This window comes from Rhinoraja longicauda, chromosome 44 (genome assembly GCF_053455715.1).
Source record: "Rhinoraja longicauda isolate Sanriku21f chromosome 44, sRhiLon1.1, whole genome shotgun sequence".
Classification (NCBI taxonomy): domain Eukaryota; kingdom Metazoa; phylum Chordata; class Chondrichthyes; order Rajiformes; family Arhynchobatidae; genus Rhinoraja; species Rhinoraja longicauda.
Window position 1 is genome coordinate 4,916,275 of NC_135996.1, and position 19,680 is coordinate 4,935,954.

Consider the following 19,680-nt stretch of genomic DNA (forward strand, 5'->3'; position numbering starts at 1 on the left):
GATTGTTCCCGATGTTGGGGAAGTCCAGAACAAGGGGTCACAGTTTAAGGATAAGGGGGAAGTCTTTTAGGACCGAGATGAGAACGGTTTTTTTCACACAGAGAGTGGTGAATCTGTGGAATTCTCTGCCACAGAAGGTAGTTGAGGCCAGTTAATTGGCTATATTTAAGAGGGAGTTAGATGTGGCCATTGTGGCTAAAGGGATCAGGGGGTATGGAGAGAAGGCAGGTACGGGATACTGAGTTGGATGATCAGCCATGATCATATTGAATGGCGGTGCAGGCTCAAAGGGTCGAATGGCCTACTCCTGCACCTATTTTCTATGTTTCTATGAATGGGGAGAGGGCAGGAACGGGGTACTGATTGTGGATGATCAGCCATGATAACATTGAATGGCGGTGCTGGCTCGAAGGGCCGAACGGCCTATTGTCTACAGAATGAGGAAATCTCGGAAACCTGGTGCGGGCTACTTTATCGACTAACTTTTACGTGGTTATTATGAGAATACCTTGGGTTTGCGAGCAAAGAATTTCACTGTGTCTTGTCACACAGTGCCAATAAACAAACTATCGATTCATTCAAGCTTCGAAGCAAAAAAATAAACGTCTGGACCATTTGGATTAGTTTATAGAAAAGTTTTTCTTTTAAAAAAAAAAGACTTATTTCCTCGTCACTTTCTCAATTACAGGTACATTGTATTTTGTGGATACTTACAAAGCAACTGGAGATGGAGTCAAAAGTAAACAGGATCAGTGACAGTCAAAAAATTACAGTATCCCATGCAAATTATCATACATCAGTTTTCACTCTATAAAAACCATGGTAGGTCGTTCCATGAAGACTGCAGCTTTAAAAACGAAGATTTTTTTCCTTTAAACACGACAGAGGTCCGAACATCACACTGTAGCTGAGAGCCGAGAGTTGAGAGCCGAAGGCAATTATTCACTCTTGTACAAAGTCGACCCCATTCCCATCTCCCTCCTTTCTTTCCCCACCAGCTCGCAGTCCCTCAACTGAGTGAAAGGAAAGGCAAGAGGAAATGACAGGGCCAAAAAAAAACCAAAACGACCAAAGAAAATCAAACATGAGGCCTGTCACAAAACACAAACACATGGAACAACATTTATCGTTAAGGAAAAATTCAACGAGGCTCGAGGGGCTCTCAGCATCCTGTAGAATTCAATGTCAACAGCAAAAATATTAGACTCTGCTCCTAGCCCAACTGCGAGGCAGTTATGTGGCACAGGGCCCTAGTGAGATCGCACCTGGAGTACTGTGTGCAGTTTTGGTCTCCAAATTTGAGGAAGGATATTCTTGCTATTGGGGGCGTGCAGCGTAGGTTTACTAGGTTAGTTCCCGGAATGGCGGGACTGTCATATGTTGAAAGACTGGAGCGGTTAGGCTTGTACACACTGGAATTTAGAAGGATGAGAGGGGATCTTATCGAAACGTACAAGATTATTAAGGGGTTGGACACGTTAGAGGCAGGAAACATGTTCCCAATGTTGGGGGAGTCCAGAACAAGGGGCCACACAGTTTAAGAATAAGGGGTGGGCCATTTAGAACTGAGATGAGGAAAAACTTTTTCAGTCAGAGAGTTGTGAATCTGTGGAATTCTCTGCCTCAGAAGGCAGTGGAGGCCAATTCTCTGAACGCATTCAAGAGAGAGCCGGATAGAGCTCTTAAGGATAGCGGAGTCAGGGGGTATGGGGAGAAGGCAGGAACGGGGTACTGATTGAGAATGATCAGCCATGATCACATTGAATGGCGGTGCTGGCTCGAAGGGCCGAATGGCCTACTCCTGCACCTATTGTCTATTGGCACTGAGCCACAAACTGTGGAGCACCTATTCGAGATGCCCTCTGTAGCAGCACAAAGCCCAGAGAACAATGATATTGCTGAGAGTTGGCTGACACACAACGTGTGGACAAGATAAGACGATGACCCAATTGCAATACACACAAGGGGGAGGCGGAGGCAATACATTAAAAAAAAGTTGCTTCCCTTTGTAACTGTTGACACTCGCCAGTAAAAAATGTTGTGTGGAATTGGTTTCTTCCAGTGTGACATTAGAACCGTGGAATTAGGTGACTGCCGGTTTTCGGACAGCAAGTCCAAAAGCAGCTGCTCCTCCCAACAAAATGCATCCTTGTTGCATTCGCATTTCATGCGCTGTTGGAAACATAGAAAATGGGAGGGATCACCACCACAAGCACACTTTTCAAACTATTTTTTGAAACGGCTCAAGTGTCCATGGGTTTCTTTGCTGACTTTAAAAACAAAAACCGTATTAAAATATATATTTTATCTTCAATTCTGAACCAGACTGGCTTGCTTGCTGATCGGGAGTCAGTCAGAGAGAGAGAGAGAGAGAGGTGGGACACAAAATGCCAGGAGTAACTCAGTGGGACAGGCAGCATCTCCTCTGCATCAGAGAAGGTTCACCAGATTGATCCCTGGGATGGCAGGACTTTCATACGAAAAAAGACTGGATAGACTCGGCTTGTACTCGCTGGAATTTAGAAGACTGAGGGGGGATCTTATAGAAACATATAAAATTCTTAAGGGGGTTGGAGAGGCTAGATGCGGGAAGATTGTTCCCGATGTTGGGGAAGTCCAGAACCAGGGGTCACAGCTTAAAGATAAGGGGGAAGTCTTTTAGGACCGAGATGAAAAAACATTTCTTCACACAGAGTGGCGAGTCTGTGGAATTCTCTGCCACAGAAGGTAGTTGAGGCCAGTTAATTGGCTATATTTAAGAGGGAGTTAGATGTTGCCCTTGTGGCTAAAGGGATCAGGGGGTATGGAGAGAAGGCAGGTACGGGATACTGAGTTGGATGATCAGCCATGATCATATTGAATGGCGGTGCATGCTCGAAGAGCCGAATGGCCTACTCCTGCACCTATTTTCTATGTTTCTATGAATGGGCGACGTTTCAGACTGGAGAAAGTGTCTCAGGTTCGAAATGTCACCCATTCCTTCTCTCCAGAGATGCTGCCTGCCCCACTGAGGTTCCCCCCCAGCAATTTTGTGTCTTATCTTCGGTGTAAACCAGCATCTGCAGTTCTTGCCCACGCAGTTCAGACAGGTGGCCTTGCATGGATGTAGTGTGCTGTGGTCGAGCAGTCTCATAAGAGAAGACACAAGGTTCTCCAGGGTCATTTACCACCACCAAAAAGCCCTGGAGTTTCATAAAGCCACCCACGTTACACTTAAAGCTGCAGGGATCAGAAAACTAGGGGGGAAAAACTGCAGATGCTAGTTTAAACCGAATGTAGACACAAAATGCTGGAATAACTCAGCGGGCCAGGCAGCATCTCTTGAGGGAAGAGGTCAGAAGAAGGGTCCCGACCCGAAACGTCGCCCATTCCTTCTCTCCAGAGATGCTGCCTGACCCGCTGAGTTACTCCAGCGTTTTGTGTCTACATTCGGGCTAAGAAAACTGGTGCTTTCCCCCCTCCCTTCCTTCCTCTCCTGAAGACTGATGGAGGTGTGACTGGCCCAGGCAATATGTAACCTTCGGGGTAAGTGAAGTGAAGGAAGAACTTGTGGGAATCCAGAGGGACATTTTTCACACACAAGCTTTGCATGCAATGCAGACACCAGCTTTTGATTGCACAGGAACCGAGTGAGATCAGAGACTAGATTGTGGATTGGCAAGAACCTGCAAGATGGGAGATTTTGAGTCTGAAAGGGAATAGGTGACGTTTCGGGTCGAGATCTTGAGCCACTCCAGAGATGCAGCCTGTCCCACCGAGTTACTCCAGCACTTTGTGTCTACCCTCAGTTTAAACCCTGCTCCATCTCCAGATGGTTGTGCCCTTGTCAAGACTATTTTGAGGCCCCAATTCCTCTGGCCTTACCACAATGCCTTTCTCTCCATGTCTAAAGTGTGGATGACAGGCCACATATCCTACAGAGACATTAAAAAAAACTGGGAGTAACTCAGCGGGACAGGCAGCATCGCTGGAGAGAAGGAATGGGCACGTTTCGGGTCCTTGGTCCAAACCTGACCCGTGTTTATTGTAGTGTGTCTTCCCGTTAGCGGAGGAGAAAGTGGAGAAGCCCAAAAACAGCATTCAGTGACGCTGGGAACGGACACAATTAATTCTACGCCTGATTAAAGACCCACATCAGTTCATTCCACCTTGAACAATCATGGCAGGTTAATCACCTCGGGCTGGGGCATCAAGTGCCTTCATGACAGCAGGGAGTGTAACAGACCGTCTCCTCCAGTGTGCTCCCTCCAATTCTCTTCCTCCCTCCCAATGTTGGGGAGTCCTGAACCAGGGGGTTCACAGTTTAAGAATAAGGAGTTAGGCCATTTAGGACTGAGATGAGGAAAAACTTTTTCACCCAGAGAGTTGTGAAACTGTGGAATTCTCTGCCACAGAGGGCAGTGGAGGCCAATTCACTGGAGGTTTTCAAGAGAGAATTAGATTTAGCTCTTGAGGCTAACAGAATCAAGGGATGTGGGGAGAAGGCAAGGAACGGGGTACTGATTGTGGATGATCAGCCATGATCACAATGAATGGCGGTGCTGGCTCGAAGGGCCAAAATGGCCTCCTTCTGCACCTATTTTCTATCATATTGAATGGCTCGAAGGGTCGAATGGCCTACTCCTGCTCCTGTCTTCTGCTTCTATCGTATTGAATGGCGGTGCTGGCTCGAAGGGCCAAACGGCCTACTCCTGCATCTGCTGTCTATGTGTGCATTGGGACAGATACCACTGGAGCCCAGTGGGTGTATGTAGGGCAGAAACCACACACATCCCAACTGAAACCAGGCCGAGCCACAATCCTGGAATGGGATTATCTTCCACCAGCCAAACCCTTCCCCAGCCAAGATGCATGTCTACATTTTCAAATACCTTAACACTGCCACAGACCGATGAAATCCAGTCGGCAAAGTTCAGGTACTCTATCCATTGTTATATTAATAGAAACATAACTAAACAGGAAATACTGATTATATACATCAATTATATATACAACAGTGGCAAAATAACTGAGCAGAGATTAAAAATACATTATACACTCATAGATTATCTGCTTTAGGAAAATAAGGTATTGCTACATTTATAGATTGCACCCCAGAAATCTAGTTCCTCTGTGAAACCAGCGTTGGTGGAAGCTGATCCAAGTAGAGTTTATACAGTAATCTGGCCAATAACTTCAACCAGAACCTCTCCCAACCAAAAATGACCGAATGCTCCTTTAGAGAGACTCGGGAGGGCTGAGATGTTAGAAAGCCGGCCTTGCGAAACCCCCTCCCCGAGAATGAAGTGACGATCAGGCTGTGGGCAAGGGGCGCGAGGTGGCATCGCTATCTGCTTTACCGCCAGTATTGTGTGAAACAACTACCTCGATCGCCGCCCATTGCCACAAGAGGACTGGAAACCCTAATGTAACCTGTCAGTCTGGCATCTCGGACAGTCCACATCGGTCGGGCGCTGACTGGATCCAACCAAAGTAGGACATTAGTTTGGGCAAGTTCCTCTTTTTTTAATATATATATATATATATAAAAGAAAAGTCGAATTTCTGTCTACTGCTGGTTCTTCGCCTTTCATGTAGTTTAGAGATGCAGCGCAAAAGCAGGCCCTTCGGCCCGCGTGTTCAGCTATCCCCACGCGCTAACACTATCCAACAACGCTGACTTTAGCTGGGCAGACCATTGCAGGTACTGTATTCAACACACCCACCATTCTGAGGGGGGGGGGGAAATTCACACTTAAGCTCAGTGGCTTTGGCGGTCATCACACTAAATCCTTGGCGTGATGTGTACGGGTTGTCAGGGAAGAAGGCGGGAGAATGGGGTTGAGGGAAGGATAGATCGGTCATGGTTCCAATGGCGGAGTGGACTCGATGGGCCTAATTATGCTCCGATAACTTATGAGCTCCTGTCCAAGGATTAGAGGGAGGAAGAATGGCCTTGACCTCCTCTTCCCAGCAAGAGTGAAGTTGCTGGAGGGAGACTAACTAAGTCTGTTGGTCTTGGGGTCGTTTGGCTAGCTAGGAAGGGGGGGGGGGGGAGGAAGAGGCTGGTGTTTTCAAATGACCCATTGCTTCTTATCCCATCCAGAGATGCCGCCTGAGTTACTCCAGCATTTTGTGCCTATCTTCGGTTTCGATGATAGGAGTTGTGAATCGTGCTGGGTTAGAGAAATTCCACGTCAGTTCTCATCAAGAGGGGTGGAAGGGGCCAGAACTCGTTAGGCCAAAGCTCTTAGGGCTGACGGAATCGAGGTATACAGGGAGAAAGCAGGAATGGGATGGCGGGACTGACATATGATGAAAGAAAGGATCGACTGGGCTTATGTTCACACGACTTTAGACGGATGAGAGGGGATCTTATAGATAGAAACATATTAAAATCGTGAGGGATTGGACAGGCTAGATGCAGGAAAAATGTTCCCAATGTTGGGGGAGTCCAGAACCAGGGGTCACAGTTTAAAAAGACTGAGGTGAGGAAAAACTTTTTCACCCAGAGTTGTGACTCCGTGGAATTCTCTGGCACAAGAGGCAGTGGAGGCCGATTCACTGGATGTTTCCAAGAGAGAGTTAGATGTAGCTCTTAGGGCTAACGGAATCGAGGGATACGGGGAGAAAGCAGGAACGGGGTACAGATTGTGGGTGCTCAGCCATGAACTTATTGAATGGCAGTGCTGGCTCGAAGGGTTGAATGGCCTCCTCCTGCGCCTTGTTTCGATGTTTGTCAGCTACCAAAACACCCATCGGAAGACTTGCCCACAAGTTCCGCCCAGTTACTGAAAGGCCCCCTCTGGGGCTCGGGTCAAAAATGCTCAATAAATCAGCTGCCCATAAAACCTCAGGGTCCATCTTTCGCCCCGATCCCAGAGTTGGGTTTTTGCGCCCAAACCCCATTGCTGGTCTGTGCAGAAGGGATTTGATCGAGGGAATGAGGGCTGAGCCATCTACACACTCATCTGCACCGCCATGTTGCCAGCAGTTCCTCATTTCCGCACTCATTCAAATCTTGGCTATCGAGCCATTTAAATGTGAACGGGCTTGGCTTTCAGTTTAGAGATAACGGCGCGGAAACAGGCCCTTTCGGCCCACGCCGACCAGCGATCCCCGCACATTAACACTATCCTATACCCACTGGGGACAATTTTTACATTTACCAAGCCAATTAACCTACAAACCTGCACGTCCTTGGAGTGTGGGAGGAAATGGAAGATATCGGAGAAAACCCACCCAGGTCACGGGGAGAGCGTGCAAACTCCGTACAGGCAGCGCCCGTAGTCGGGATGGAACCCGGGTCTCCGGCGCTGCATTCGCTGCAAGGCAGCAACTCTACCGCTGGCTGCGCCCTTTCAATTTACAAATCGGTGACTGATTACAGGGAAGGGCGATGGTAAACGGTCAATGGCCATCGAGCCCTGGGTTTGACGTTGTAAGCCGGCCCTAAGCTGGACATGCCGAAAGCTGGACATGTAGAGAGATGGGGTCCTTGGGCAGCTTACACCCCAGCGGTATGAACATTGACTTCTCTAGCTTCAAGTAGCCCTTGCATTCCCTCTCTCCATCCCCTCCCCTTCCCAGTTTTACTGTCTTATGTTTGCTTTGTTCTTGCCTTCTCCCAGCTAACAATGACCTAGTCTACATGTTCTGCGATCGTCATTCCCTTTGCTCTGTTTTCACACCCTACACTTCCTTATCTGTAGGCTTCTTTATCCATGTACCTCCCACTCCCATGACATCAGCCTGAAGGGTCTCGACCCCATTCCCTCTCTCCAGAGATGCTGCCTGGAGCAATGCTCCAGCATTTTAGGAGGGAGAGGTGGATCAGCCCCGATTGAATGGTGGAGTAGTCTTGATGGGCTGATTGGCCTAATTCTACTCTTATTCCTTATGACGCACGTGCTTCAGAGGGGAGATCGGGGGCCGAGACACAAACCAACAGCTGAGACACCGGAGGCTAAAAGATCAAGGGGAGGATTATTCCTCTACTCCCGCAACTAAAACGTTGGCATTGGTGAGACGGTCAGATAATCGCGTGGAATGGGGTCTGTTATTCTAGCGGGGATGAAGTCCTAGTTGAAACCACGGGCCAAAGGCAGAGGAGGAGGGGGGGGGGAACTAAAAAAATCACACCAAACATAATGCCCATTTGTCAACGTCACGTTTTATATAAAGCATCTCTCTCTTTCTCACGCTCAACAATGGTCAATTTGGATTATTACAGATCGGGGTTGGGTGTGAGGGTGAATGAGTTGCCCCTTGATGCCGCCCCTGGGTCTCCAGTTGGCATTGGTGGTGTGCGGAGATACGAGAGGGGGGTGGGGAGCCTATAAATCAGCATACCCTAATGGGCAGTGGGTTCGTTGTCGCCTCTGGTCGGCGGGGGAACTGTTTGGTGCAACTTTCGGGAGCGTGGCACGGATCGATGCCCGGTACCCACCCCCCCACCATATTCCCCGCCCCCCCTTTTGAAGAAAGTGGGCGGCGATGACAAGTGGCGGCCGCTTACAGATCGCCCTCGCAGAAGCCGTAGAACGACTCGGAGTCGCTGTCGGCCTCGAAGAGCCGGGTCAGCAGGCGGGGGTCGAGGGAGGGGGATGGGGAGGGCGGTTCGGCCTTGCCGCCCAGCTCCAGCTGCTCCTGCAGGAAGCTGACCAGCTCCGCCTGCAGCGCCACCTTGTGCCGCCGGGAGGAGTAGCGGCCGCTGGACACCGACAGCACGCTGGCCGCCAGGAAGGACTGCTGAACCAGCTCGGCGTTGGAGCCGACAAACTCGGCTGCCTCGCCCACCCAGTTGAGCAGGGACTGCAGCACGTCGCCGTAGACGTCCCGGTAGCACTTGGCCTCCGCCACGTACTCGCCCCAGCGCTTCTGCAGGAAGTTCTTGAAGGTTTGGCTGATACACATGTCGAGGGGCTGCACCCTGGAGCTACAGCCGCTGGGGATGACCAAGGGCAGCGAGTTGCAGCGGCTTAGGCCCTCGATGAAGCCGTCCGAGGTGTGCTCGCGGAAGCCGTCGAGCAGCAGCACGCTGCGGCGACGCTGGGCCGCGGTGGCTGCCACGTGGCCCCGCCACACCTTGGCCAGCCACAGCCGCAGGATGTCCTCCGGGCTGTGTCCACCGCTCTTCACCTCCAGCAGGACGTCCCTGGGCACCTTCAGCCAGGCGGGCAGGCCGCCGCGAGAGAAGACCATGGTGGGCAGCAGGCTGCCGTCCGCCAGGATGGTGAAGACCACCACGAACTGCGGCTGCCCCGTGCCCGCCAGCCCCAGCCCTCCCAGGGCGCCGTCGTGCCGGCTCAGCGAGTCGGGGTCGAGGAAGATGGGGATCTCGTCCATGTTGGCCACCATGCGGCGCGGGAAGTCGCGCACGTTGGCCCGGCGCTGGGCGAACTCCAAGAAGGCCTGGATGCTGTCCTCCATGGCCCGCGGCAGCCGCCGGTCCACCGTCACCTTAGCGTGGGCGACCAGGTCGTGCCGGAGGAAGAAGCCCACCGCCCAGGGGCAGTAGTCGGCGTGGCGCCCCACCAGGCCCGGCGCGCTGGCGGCCACGGCCAGCTGGCGCAGGAAGGTGTCGTCGGTGAGGGGGAGCTGCTGGTCCCGCTGCACCAGCACCCACTCCAGCAGCCGCTCCTCGGCCGCGGGCGTGAGGAAGTAGGGCTCGGGCACGCGGGCAGAGTCCAGGTGGCACGTGCACCGGCTCAGCCACTGCTCCACCCGGCCGCGGGGCTGGGCGTGGCGGTCTGCCGCCGCCTGCACGCCGCAGCACAGGGCGCACAGCACCACCCGGAACTGCTGCTCTGTCGGCGGACCGTCATCACAGGGCAAGTCCTCAGGCTCGATCTCCTCCTCCTCCTCCTCCTCCTCCTCCTCCTCCTCTCCCTCGATCGGAGGGAGTTGCTCTGGGTTCGACTCCTTCGCCACCTCCGCCACGCGCTCCGGACTCAAAGCCTCCCTCTCCACCTCCTCCTCCTCCTCCACACCCGCCTCCTCGACCTTCTCCGGGCTCGGGCTCTTCACCTTCCCCTCGTCCTGGGCGGGCGCCGCCGGGATGGGGGGCCTCGCGCCCTCCTCGGCGGGCGACGGGCACGAGCTGCCCTCGTCGCTGGAAGCCGCCGGGATCGGCGGCGTGCTGGCGTCAAGCGCCCTGTCGTCGAGCGCGCGGGAACTGACCCGTGCGTTGATGTAGTCTGTGGAGCAGACTGTGCTGAGTCTCACAGTTTTGATTTCCTGAGCCCTGCAACAGAAGACACAAAAATCAGGAAGGGTTTTGGTCAGAGCAAAGAACTTCATCAGTTAGAGGAGCCGAATTAGGCCATTCGGCCCATCTAGTCCACTCCGCCATTCAATCACGGCCGATCTATCTCTCCCTCCCAACCCCATTCTGCTGCCTTCTCCCCATAACCCCCGACCCCCTACTAATCAAGAATATATCTATCTCTGCCTTAAAAAAATCTACTGATACGGCCATCACAGCCGTCTCTGGCAATGAATCCCACAGATTCACCACCCTCTGACTAAAGAGATTCCTCCTCATCTCCTTCCTAAAGGAACGTCCTTTAATTCTGAGGCTGTGCCCTCTGGTCCTAGACTCTCCCACTAGTGGAAACATCCTCTCCACATCCACTCTATCCAGGCCGCTCACTATTCGGCAAGTTTCAATGGGGTCCCTCCTCATTCTTCTAAACTCCAGCGAGTACAGGCCCAGTGTCGTATTACGCTCATCGTATTAGGAGCAGGGAGGTTCTGCTGCAGATGTACAGGGCATTGGTGAGACCACACCAGGAGTATTGCGTACAGTTTTGGTCTCCTAATCTGAGGAAAGACATTCTTGCCATAGAGGGAGTACAGAGAAGGTTCACTAGATTGATTCCTGGGATGGCAGGACTTTCTGTGGAATTCTCTGCCACAGAAGGTAGTTGAGGCCTGTTCATTGGCTATATTTAAGAGGGAGTTAGATGTGACCCTTGTGGCTAAAGGGATCAGGGGGTATGGAGAGAAGGCAGGTACGGGATACTGAGTTGGATGATCAGCCATGATCATATCGAATGGCGGTGCAGGCTCGAAGGGCCGAATGGCCTCCTCCTGCACCTATTTTCTATGTTTCTATGTATGTTAACCCAATCATCGCCGGGATCATTCTCACACCCCCCCTCTGGACTCTCTCCAATGCCAGTACATTCTCCCTCGGATATAGGCTCAAAACTGCTCGCAATACTCCAAATGTGGTCTGACCGGAGACTTATAAAGCCTCAGCAACACATCCTAGTTCACTCTGCAGAGAAGTGGCGAGATGAAGTAATATATTCAATCAGTAATCTAGGTCTTGGGCAACATAGTTTAGTCTATTGTGCCAAGGTTACAGTGAGAAGCTTTTTTGTTGCGTGCTGACCAGTCAGCGGAAGGACAATGCATGATTACAATCGAGCCGTTCACAGCGTACAGACACACGATCAGGGAATCTGTAGTAGAGATTTTAAAGTGTGGAACGATTGTAATGTGTGACTGCAGATCCACCTCTGTGACTCAAACACAAAATAGTCGCCTGGGTTGGGCGCCAACTTGGATCACCTGCGTTAAAAGCCCCCACTAATCCATGCCTGTAAATCTTTTGTGTGGGAAGGAACTGCAGATGCTGGTTTAAACCGTAGATACAAAAAACCTGGAGTAACTCAGCGGGTCAGGCAGCATCTCTGGAGAAAAGGAATAGATGACGTTTCAGGTCGAGACCCTTCTTCAGACTTTGTTATCTGCGGCTCAATCTCGGGGTAAATGCATTCCCTCCAATGAATAACAGTCTGAAGAAGGGTCTCGACCCGAAAAATGTCACCTATTCCTTCTCCCCAGAGGTGCTGTCTGACCCGCTGAGCTACTCCAGTTTTTTGTGTCCATCTTCTGTAAATCTTTCCTCTCCTCTAATCTTTCCACATCGCTGCTCCAGGGGAATTGTCCGAGTCCATGGTGTGTTAAATGTTTCTAAACCGCTGCAGGCAAAACTTCATGTTACCGTGTAAGCAGATGCAACAAATCTAGCAACATCATTTCCCCGCAAAAGTACGATTGAACTGCAATTATAAAGAAAGTTTCAGTCTATTCCAACTCTTCCTCGCTGTCCTGGAATGCCTTTTCCTAGCCTGGGGAAACAAGGTACTAATTGAGAAAGCCCAGCGCATCAATTCCAAACATAGCAGTCAGATTTTGAGCAAATTCACCCAAACATGCCCACTTTGCCACAACACAGGCCCAACACCCTTGGTTTCAGAACCTTATTGGATTCTCCATTTTGCCGGACCCAGCCCACGTCATGGCTTCCGTGAGTAGTCCAACGTTACCGGAACGTTCCGCCTCGAGTAGCCGACATACTGGCCTGCAAAGTCAGCCTCGGAAGTCGGCTACGGGAGCGGTTCTGTGCAGGAAGGAACTGCAGACGCTGGCTTATGCTGAAGGTGGACACAAAATGTTGGAGTCACTCAGCGGGACAGGCGGCTATTCTCTGGAGGGAAGGAATGGGCGACGTTTCGGGTCGGGACCCTTCTTCGGAACAGGCCGGAGTTCCACAGGAAGGCAAAGTCGACCCGCCGATTGGCCGTGGAAGTCCCGATGAGGCCGAGATCAGCTGCCACACCCGGCTTGGGGGCCACATTTTCGGGGGGACGTCCGGGGCGGAGGGATGAAAGATTTCAAGAGAGCACTTGTACCTTTGTCAGAGTAAAGGAGATGCCGCACAAAAAAAATCAGTGGTGGAACAGTACACACATTAACACCCGTTGTGTTCTAACGTTTACTTACTTAACAATAGGACTCTTGACTTCACAGATGGCTGGACCTACAAAAAGAAGAGAGAGGTTTATATGTGAGAGGTTTGGCAATGGACTTCAGATTATATTCACTGCATGTGAATATATGCACTGCATATTCACTGGATGCATGCAAAACATTGCGTACAGTTTTGGTCTCCTAATCTGAGGAAAGACATTCTTGCCATAGAGGGAGTACAGAGAAGGTTCACCAGATTGATTCCTGGGATGGCAGGATTTTCATATGAAGAAAGACTGGATAGACTTGGCTTGTACTCGCTGGAATTTAGAAGACTGAGGGGGGATCTTATAGAAACTTACAAAATTCTTGAGGGGTTGGACAGGCTAGATGCGGGAAGATTGTTCCCGATGTTGGGGAAGTCCAGAACAAGGGGTCACACAGTTTAAGTATAAGGGGGAAGTCTTTTAGGACCGAGATGAGAACCTTTTTTTTTTCACACAGAGAGTGGTGAATCTGTGGAATTCTCTGCCACAGAAGGTAGTTGAGGCCAGTTCATTGGCTATATTTAAGAGGGAGTTAGATGTGGCCCTTGTGGCTAAAGGGATCAGGGGGTATGGAGAGAAGGCAGGTACGGGATACTGAGTTGGATGATCATATTGAATGGCGGTGCAGGCTCGAAGGGCCGAATGGCCTACTCCTGCACCTATTTTCTATGTTTCTATGCCACAAGCTTTTCCATGTTATTCCCCCCGCAAAGACGGGGCAACACGGTGGTGGAGCTGCTGCCTCACAGCGCCGGAGACCCGGGTTCCATCTGGTGCTTGTCTGTACGGATCTTGTCCGTTCTCCCCGTGACTCTTCTCCAAGATCTTCCGTTTCCTCCCACACTCCAAAGACGTACAAGATTGGCTTGGTGCAAGTGTGTGAGTGTGCGGGGATCGCTGGTCGGCGCAGACTCGCAGGGCCGAAGGGCCTGTTTCCGCACTGTATTGCTAAACTGAACTGAGCCGGGCCAATAGACAATAGGTGCAGGAGTAGGCCATTCAGCCCTTCGAGCCAGCACCGCCATTCAATGCGATCATGGCTGATCACTCTCAATCAGTACCCCGTTCCTGCCTTCTCCCCATACACCCTCACTCCGCTATCCTTAAGAGCTCTATCCAGCTCTCTCTTGAAAGCATCCAACGAACTGGCCTCCACTGCCTTCTGAGGCAGAGAATTCCACAGATTCACAACTCTCTGACTGAAAAAGTTCTTCCTCATCTCCGTTCTAAATGGCCTACCCCTTATTCTTAAACTGTGGCCCCTAGTTCTGGACTCCCCCAACATTGGGAACATGTTTCCTGCCTCTAACGTGTCCAACCCCTTAATAATCTTATACGTTTCGATAAGATCTCCTCTCATCCTTCTAAATTCCAGTGTATACAAGCCCAGTCGCTCCAGTCTTTCAACATACGACAGTCCCGCCATTCCGGGAATTAACCTAGTAAACCTACGCTGCACGCCCTCAATAGCAAGAATATCCTTCCTCAAATTTGGAGACCAAACCTGCACACAGTACTCCAGGTGCGGTCTCACTAGGGCCCTGTACAACTGCAGAAGGACCTCTTTGCTCCTATACTCAACTCCTCTTGTTATGAAGGCCAACATGCCATTGGCTTTCTTCACTGCCTGCTGTACCTGCATGCTTCCTTTCAGTGACTGATGCACTAGGACACCCAGATCTCGTTGAACATCCCCTCTTCCTAACTTGACACCAAACTTAGGTTTGTTTTTAAACGCGGCTCTACGTTTGTAAAGGCTCAGCTGTAAAGTCTGCATCGTTTCCATAGACCACGCGAAGAGAGGTGGGCAGAGAGAGTCTCAGCTGAGGCACTGTTCTTATTGTGGCCGGGAACGCAAGAGATTTAATGGAGGCATTCAAAACTCAGGGACTTTGACAGCTTCACATTAATTTAGCAGCACTGACGTCAATAGACAATAGGTGCAGGAGGAGGCCATTCGGCCCTTCGAGCCAGCACCGCCATTCACTGTGATCATGGCTGATCATTCTCAATCAGTACCCCGTTCCTGCCTTCTCCACGTACCCCCTGACTCTGCTATCTGTAAGAGCTCTATCTAGCTCTCTCCTGAATGCATTCAGAGAATTGGCCTCCACTGCCTTCTGAGGCAGAGAATTCCACAGATTCACAACTCTCTGACTGAAAAAGGTTTTTCCTCATCTCAGTTCTAAATGGCCTACCCCTTATTCTTAAACTGTGGCCCCTTGTTCTGGACTCCCCCAACATTGGGAACATGTTTCCTGCCTCTAAGGTGTCCAACCCCTTAATAATCATATGTTTCGATAATATCCGCCAAACACGTGGCGGCGCCTAACGGCAGCGGCTGACTAGCAGTCTGTCCGTCTTTTTTTTGTTGAGTGTCGGTGTTGGGATGATTTTTATATATATTTTTTTGGTTGTGTATGTGTGGGAGGGGGTGGTGGTGTGTGGGGGGTGGGTGTGGGGAACTTTTCTCTTCCTCACGGCGCGGGGTGCGGCTTGGCTGCGGGGCCTAACATTCCCCGGTGCGGCTCGGCCGCTGGACTTTACATCCCGTTGCGGCTTGGCCGCTGGACTTACACCGCCCGGTGCAGCTCGGCTGCGGGGCTTAACACCGCCCGGTGCAGCTCGGCTGCGGGGCTTAACACCGCCCGGTGCAACTCGGCTGCGGGACTTTACATCGCCCGGTGCAGCTCGGCTGCGGGGCTTAACACCGCCCGGTGCAGCTCGGCTGCGGGGCTTAACACCGCCCGGTGCAACTCGGCTGCGGGACTTACATCGCCCGGTGCAGCTCGGCTGCGGGGCTTAACACCGCCCGGTGCAGCTCGGCTGCGGGGCTTAACACCGCCCGGTGCAGCTCGGCTGCGGGGCTTAACACCGCCCGGTGCAACTCGGCTGCGGGACTTAACACCGCCCGGTGCGGCTCGGCTGCGGGACTTTTCACCGCTGGTGCGGCTCGACTGCGGGACTTAGCTGCGCAAGGCTTGGTCGCGGGCCTTTCATCGCCCGGTTCGGCCGCGAGACGTTTCAGCGCCCGGTGCGGGGACTGTGCGGGTCGGTCGGGGACGAGCTGTCTGTCCGTGGGCGTGGGGAAGAGAGGGGAAGTTTTGTTGCCTCCATCACAGTGAGGGGGTGTTTGGAGTCACTGTGATGGACGTTTGTGTTGGGGTTATGTGTCTTGTGTTCTTTTTTTTTTCTTCTATGACTGCTATGTAGTTTCGTTCGGTACTTCGGTACCGAACGACAAATAAAGCTCTGTTATACCTGTTATCCTTCTAAATTCCAGTGTATACAAGCCTAGTCGTTCCAGTCTTTCAACATACGACAGTCCCGCCATCCCGGGGATTAACCTGGTGAACCTACGCTGCACGCCCTCAATAGCAAGAATATCCTTCCTCAAATTTGGAGACCAAAACTGCACACAGTACTCCAGGTGCGGTCTCACTAGGGCCCTGTACAACTGCACACAGTACTCCAGGTGCGGTCTCACTAGGGCCCTGTACAACTGCACACAGTACTCCAGGTGCGGTCTCACTAGGGCCAGCTGGTAGTGCTGCTGCCTCACAGTTACAGTGACCCGGGAGCCATATCTTTCATCCAACTTTCCTTTCTCACCAATGAACTCTCTATAGAATGATTGATGCTTGTTAAGGACATATTCTAAACAGCTATGGTAGGATGCAACTGCAGATGCTGGTATAAACCATTAAACCTTAAAACCATTACAAAAGAATTGGCGTAAATATAGACCCGTGGCTTTCTGCTTCCATAACTCGTCGAAGCGGCCCTGTGATAACTGGGTCTGTGAGCAACCGGATTGAGAAGTTCCTAACACACCAGACTTCAGATGACCTTGAGGGCAACAGCGAGACCAAGCGCAGGCTCGGCAATTGTTTCGCTCAACACCTCCGCTCAGTCCGCCTTAACCAACCTGATCTCCCGGTGCCTCAGCACTTTAAATCCCCCTCCCACACTGACCTTTCTGTCAGGGGCCTCCTCCATTGTCAGAGTGAGGCCCAGCGCAAATTTGAGGAATAGCATCTCATATTTCGCTTGGGCAGTTTACACCCCAGCGGTATAAACATTGACTTCTCTAACTTCAAATAGTCCCTGCTTTCCCTCTCTATCCGCTCCCTCTTCCCTGTTCTCCTACTAGTCTTCCTGTGTCCGACTACATCCTATCTCTGACCCGTCCCCTCCCCTGACATCAGTCTGAAGAAGGGTCTCGACCCGAAACGTCACCCATTCCTTCTCTCCCGAGATGCTGCCTGTCCCGCTGAGTTACTCCAGCATTTTGTGTCTACCTTGGACTTCAGATGACAATAGACAGGCTAACAACCCTGAACACTGTTGCTGAGTTGACAGCCATTTAGTAAACTGCTTACCTGAAGTTTCTTCTATTCTTTCTTCAGTGCTGGACTTCTGGTCGCCATCTGGCTTTGCCTCTTCTTCGCCACTTTCATCGTCAGCAGCCGGAAGCCACGAATCAGAATCCTCTGCTGCCTCTTTAGCCACTTCACTGCCTTTGTTTCGATGGTTCACTTTATGAGAGGGAAGGAGAGAGGAGGAGAGGGAGAGGGAAGAAGGAGGAGCAGAGGGGACGAGGAGCAGAGGGGAGGAGGAGAGGGAAGGAGGAGGAGACGGGAGGAGAAGGAGAGGGAACGAGGAGGAGATAGGAGGAGCCGGAGAGGGGATGATGAGGAGAGAGGCGGCGAGGGAAGGAGGGGGGGGGAGGATGCGAAGATGGAAGGAGGCTGAGTGGGAAGGAGGCAGAGGAGAGGGAAGGAGGAGAGGGAGAGGGAAGGAGGAGGAGGAGGAGAGGGAAGGAGGAGGAGGAGGAGAGGGAAGGAGGAGGAGGAGGAGAGGGAAGGAGAAGGGGGAGAGGGAAGGAGGAGGGGGAGAGGGAAGGAGGAGGAGAGGGAAGGAGGAGGAAAGAGAAGAGAGAGAGGAGAGGGTGGGAGAGGAGGAGAGACAGGGGAGAGGAGAGAAAATAGGAGAGAGAGAGAAAAGAGGAGAGAGAAGAGGAGAGAAAAGAGGACAGAGAGAAAAGAGGAGAGAAAAGAGGAGAGAGAGAGAAAAGAGGAGAGAGAAGAGAGAAAAGAGGAGAGAAAAGAGGAGAGAGAGGAGAGAAAAGAGGAGAAAGAGGAGAGAAAAGCGGGGAGAGGGGAGTGAAAAGCAGGGAGAGAGAAAAGAGAGAGAGAGAAAAGGGGAGAGAGGGAAAAGAGGAGAGAGGAGAGAGAGAAAAGAAGAGAGAGAAAAGAAGAGAGAGAGAAAAGAGGAGAGAGAGAAAAGAGGAGAGAGAGAAAAATGGACAAGCTAATCAATGCTCGAGGAACAAATCAAATTCAATAATAAAAGCTTGCTGCTGTAAATGAGCGGGGTCGGTATAAAACACCCGACTCCACACAAAATTCAGAGAGTGCGTTTTGGGTGGGCATTTCTATCCGGTTAAAGGGGAAACAATAAACAAACTCCATGCTGCGACGCCAGGTGATGCCCATACCTGGCACTGTCACAAATTGGCAAGGCCCGTGCTCGTGGTTCAGGTCCAGGTGCAGCGCCATCTCGTCTCCGTCGCCTTTATCCACGGTAAACGCGCAGGACGAGCACTTAAGCAGAACGCCGCTGTCGGGAAACAGGGAGTTTCAACAGGTTACTCTTGCCGACACAGACACACTTTACATCAATGAGCCAAAAAATCAAGTCACAGCAGAACTACGAGTAGTTTGTGGGTGATTAGGAAGGAGCCGCAGAGAGACACAAAATGCTCAGCGGGACAGGCAGCATCGCTCCATAGAAGGAATGCGTGACGTTTTGGGTCGAGACATTCTTGCCATAGAGGGAGTACAGAGAAGGTTCACCAGACTGATTCCTGGGATGGCAGGACTTTCATATGAAGAAAGACTGGATAGACTCGGCTTGTACTCGCTGGAATTTAGAAGATTGAGGGGGGATCTTATAGAAACTTACAAAATTCTTAAGGGGTTGGAGAGGCTAGATGCGGGAAGATTGTTCCCGATGTTGGGGAAGTCCAGAACAAGGGGTCACAGTTTAAGGATAAGGGGAAAGTCTTTTAGGACCGAGATGAGAACGTTTTTTTTCACACAGAGAGTGGTGATTCTATGGAATTCTCTGCCACAGAAGGTAGTTGAGGCCAGTTCATTGGCTATATTTAAGAGGGAGTTAGATGTGGCCCTTGTGGCTAAAGGGATCAGGGGGTATGGAGAGAAGGCAGGTACGGGATACTGAGTTGGATGATCAGCCATGATCATATTGATCATGATCAGGCTCGAAGGGCCGAATGGCCTACTCCTGCACCTATTTTCTATGTTTCTATATTTATGCCCAGGTTTGGAGCACTGGAATAGGTGATCTGGGCATTTGTTTCGTACATGCAAACTGACTGCTGGGATCTAGTGCATACAAGGAACTGCAGCACGGTGGCCCAGCGATAGAGTTTCTACCTCACAGCGCCAGAGACCCGGGTTCCATCCTAACTGCGGGCGCTGTCTGGACAAAGTTTGCACCTTCTACCCGTGACCACGTGGGTTTTCTCCGGGTGCTCCGGTTTCCTCCCACACTCCAAAGATGGACACAAAAAGCTGGAGTAACTCACCGGGGACAGGCAGCATCTCTGGAGAGAAGGAATGGGCGATGTTTCGGGATGACACCCTTCTTCAGACTGAAGGTATTTATTCACAAAATGCTGGAGTAACTCAGCAGGTCAGACAGCATCTCGGGAGAGAAGGATCGAGACCCTTCTTCTGAAGAAGGGTCTCGACCCGAAACGTCGCCCATTCCTTCTCTCCCGAGATGCTGCCTGACCTGCTGAGTTACTCCAGCATTTTGTGAATAAATACCTTCGATTTGTACCAGCATCTGCAGTTATTTT

The 19,680-nt window shown here is 51.4% G+C and overlaps 1 protein-coding gene across 10 annotated transcripts in view; it reads right to left on the reverse strand.

Annotated features, from left to right (window-relative positions):
* Nucleotides 1-668: 668 nt before the first annotated feature.
* Nucleotides 669-19,680, reverse strand: part of pogzb (pogo transposable element derived with ZNF domain b) — a 90,992-nt gene continuing 71,980 nt past the window's right edge. For 9 of the 10 annotated variants that reach the window (XM_078432023.1, XM_078432028.1, XM_078432025.1 and 6 more), the window contains exons 17-20: nt 18,292-18,413; nt 17,174-17,542; nt 12,778-12,814; nt 669-10,225 (exon numbers count right to left, since the gene is read on the reverse strand). In XM_078432023.1, coding sequence (XP_078288149.1) covers nt 8,494-10,225; nt 12,778-12,814; nt 17,174-17,542; nt 18,292-18,413 — 2,260 coding nt within the window. In that variant the 3' untranslated portion in view covers nt 669-8,493. The remainder of the gene's footprint in view (nt 10,226-12,777; nt 12,815-17,173; nt 17,543-18,291; nt 18,414-19,680) is intronic. The other variant, XM_078432029.1, reaches the window with a different exon arrangement.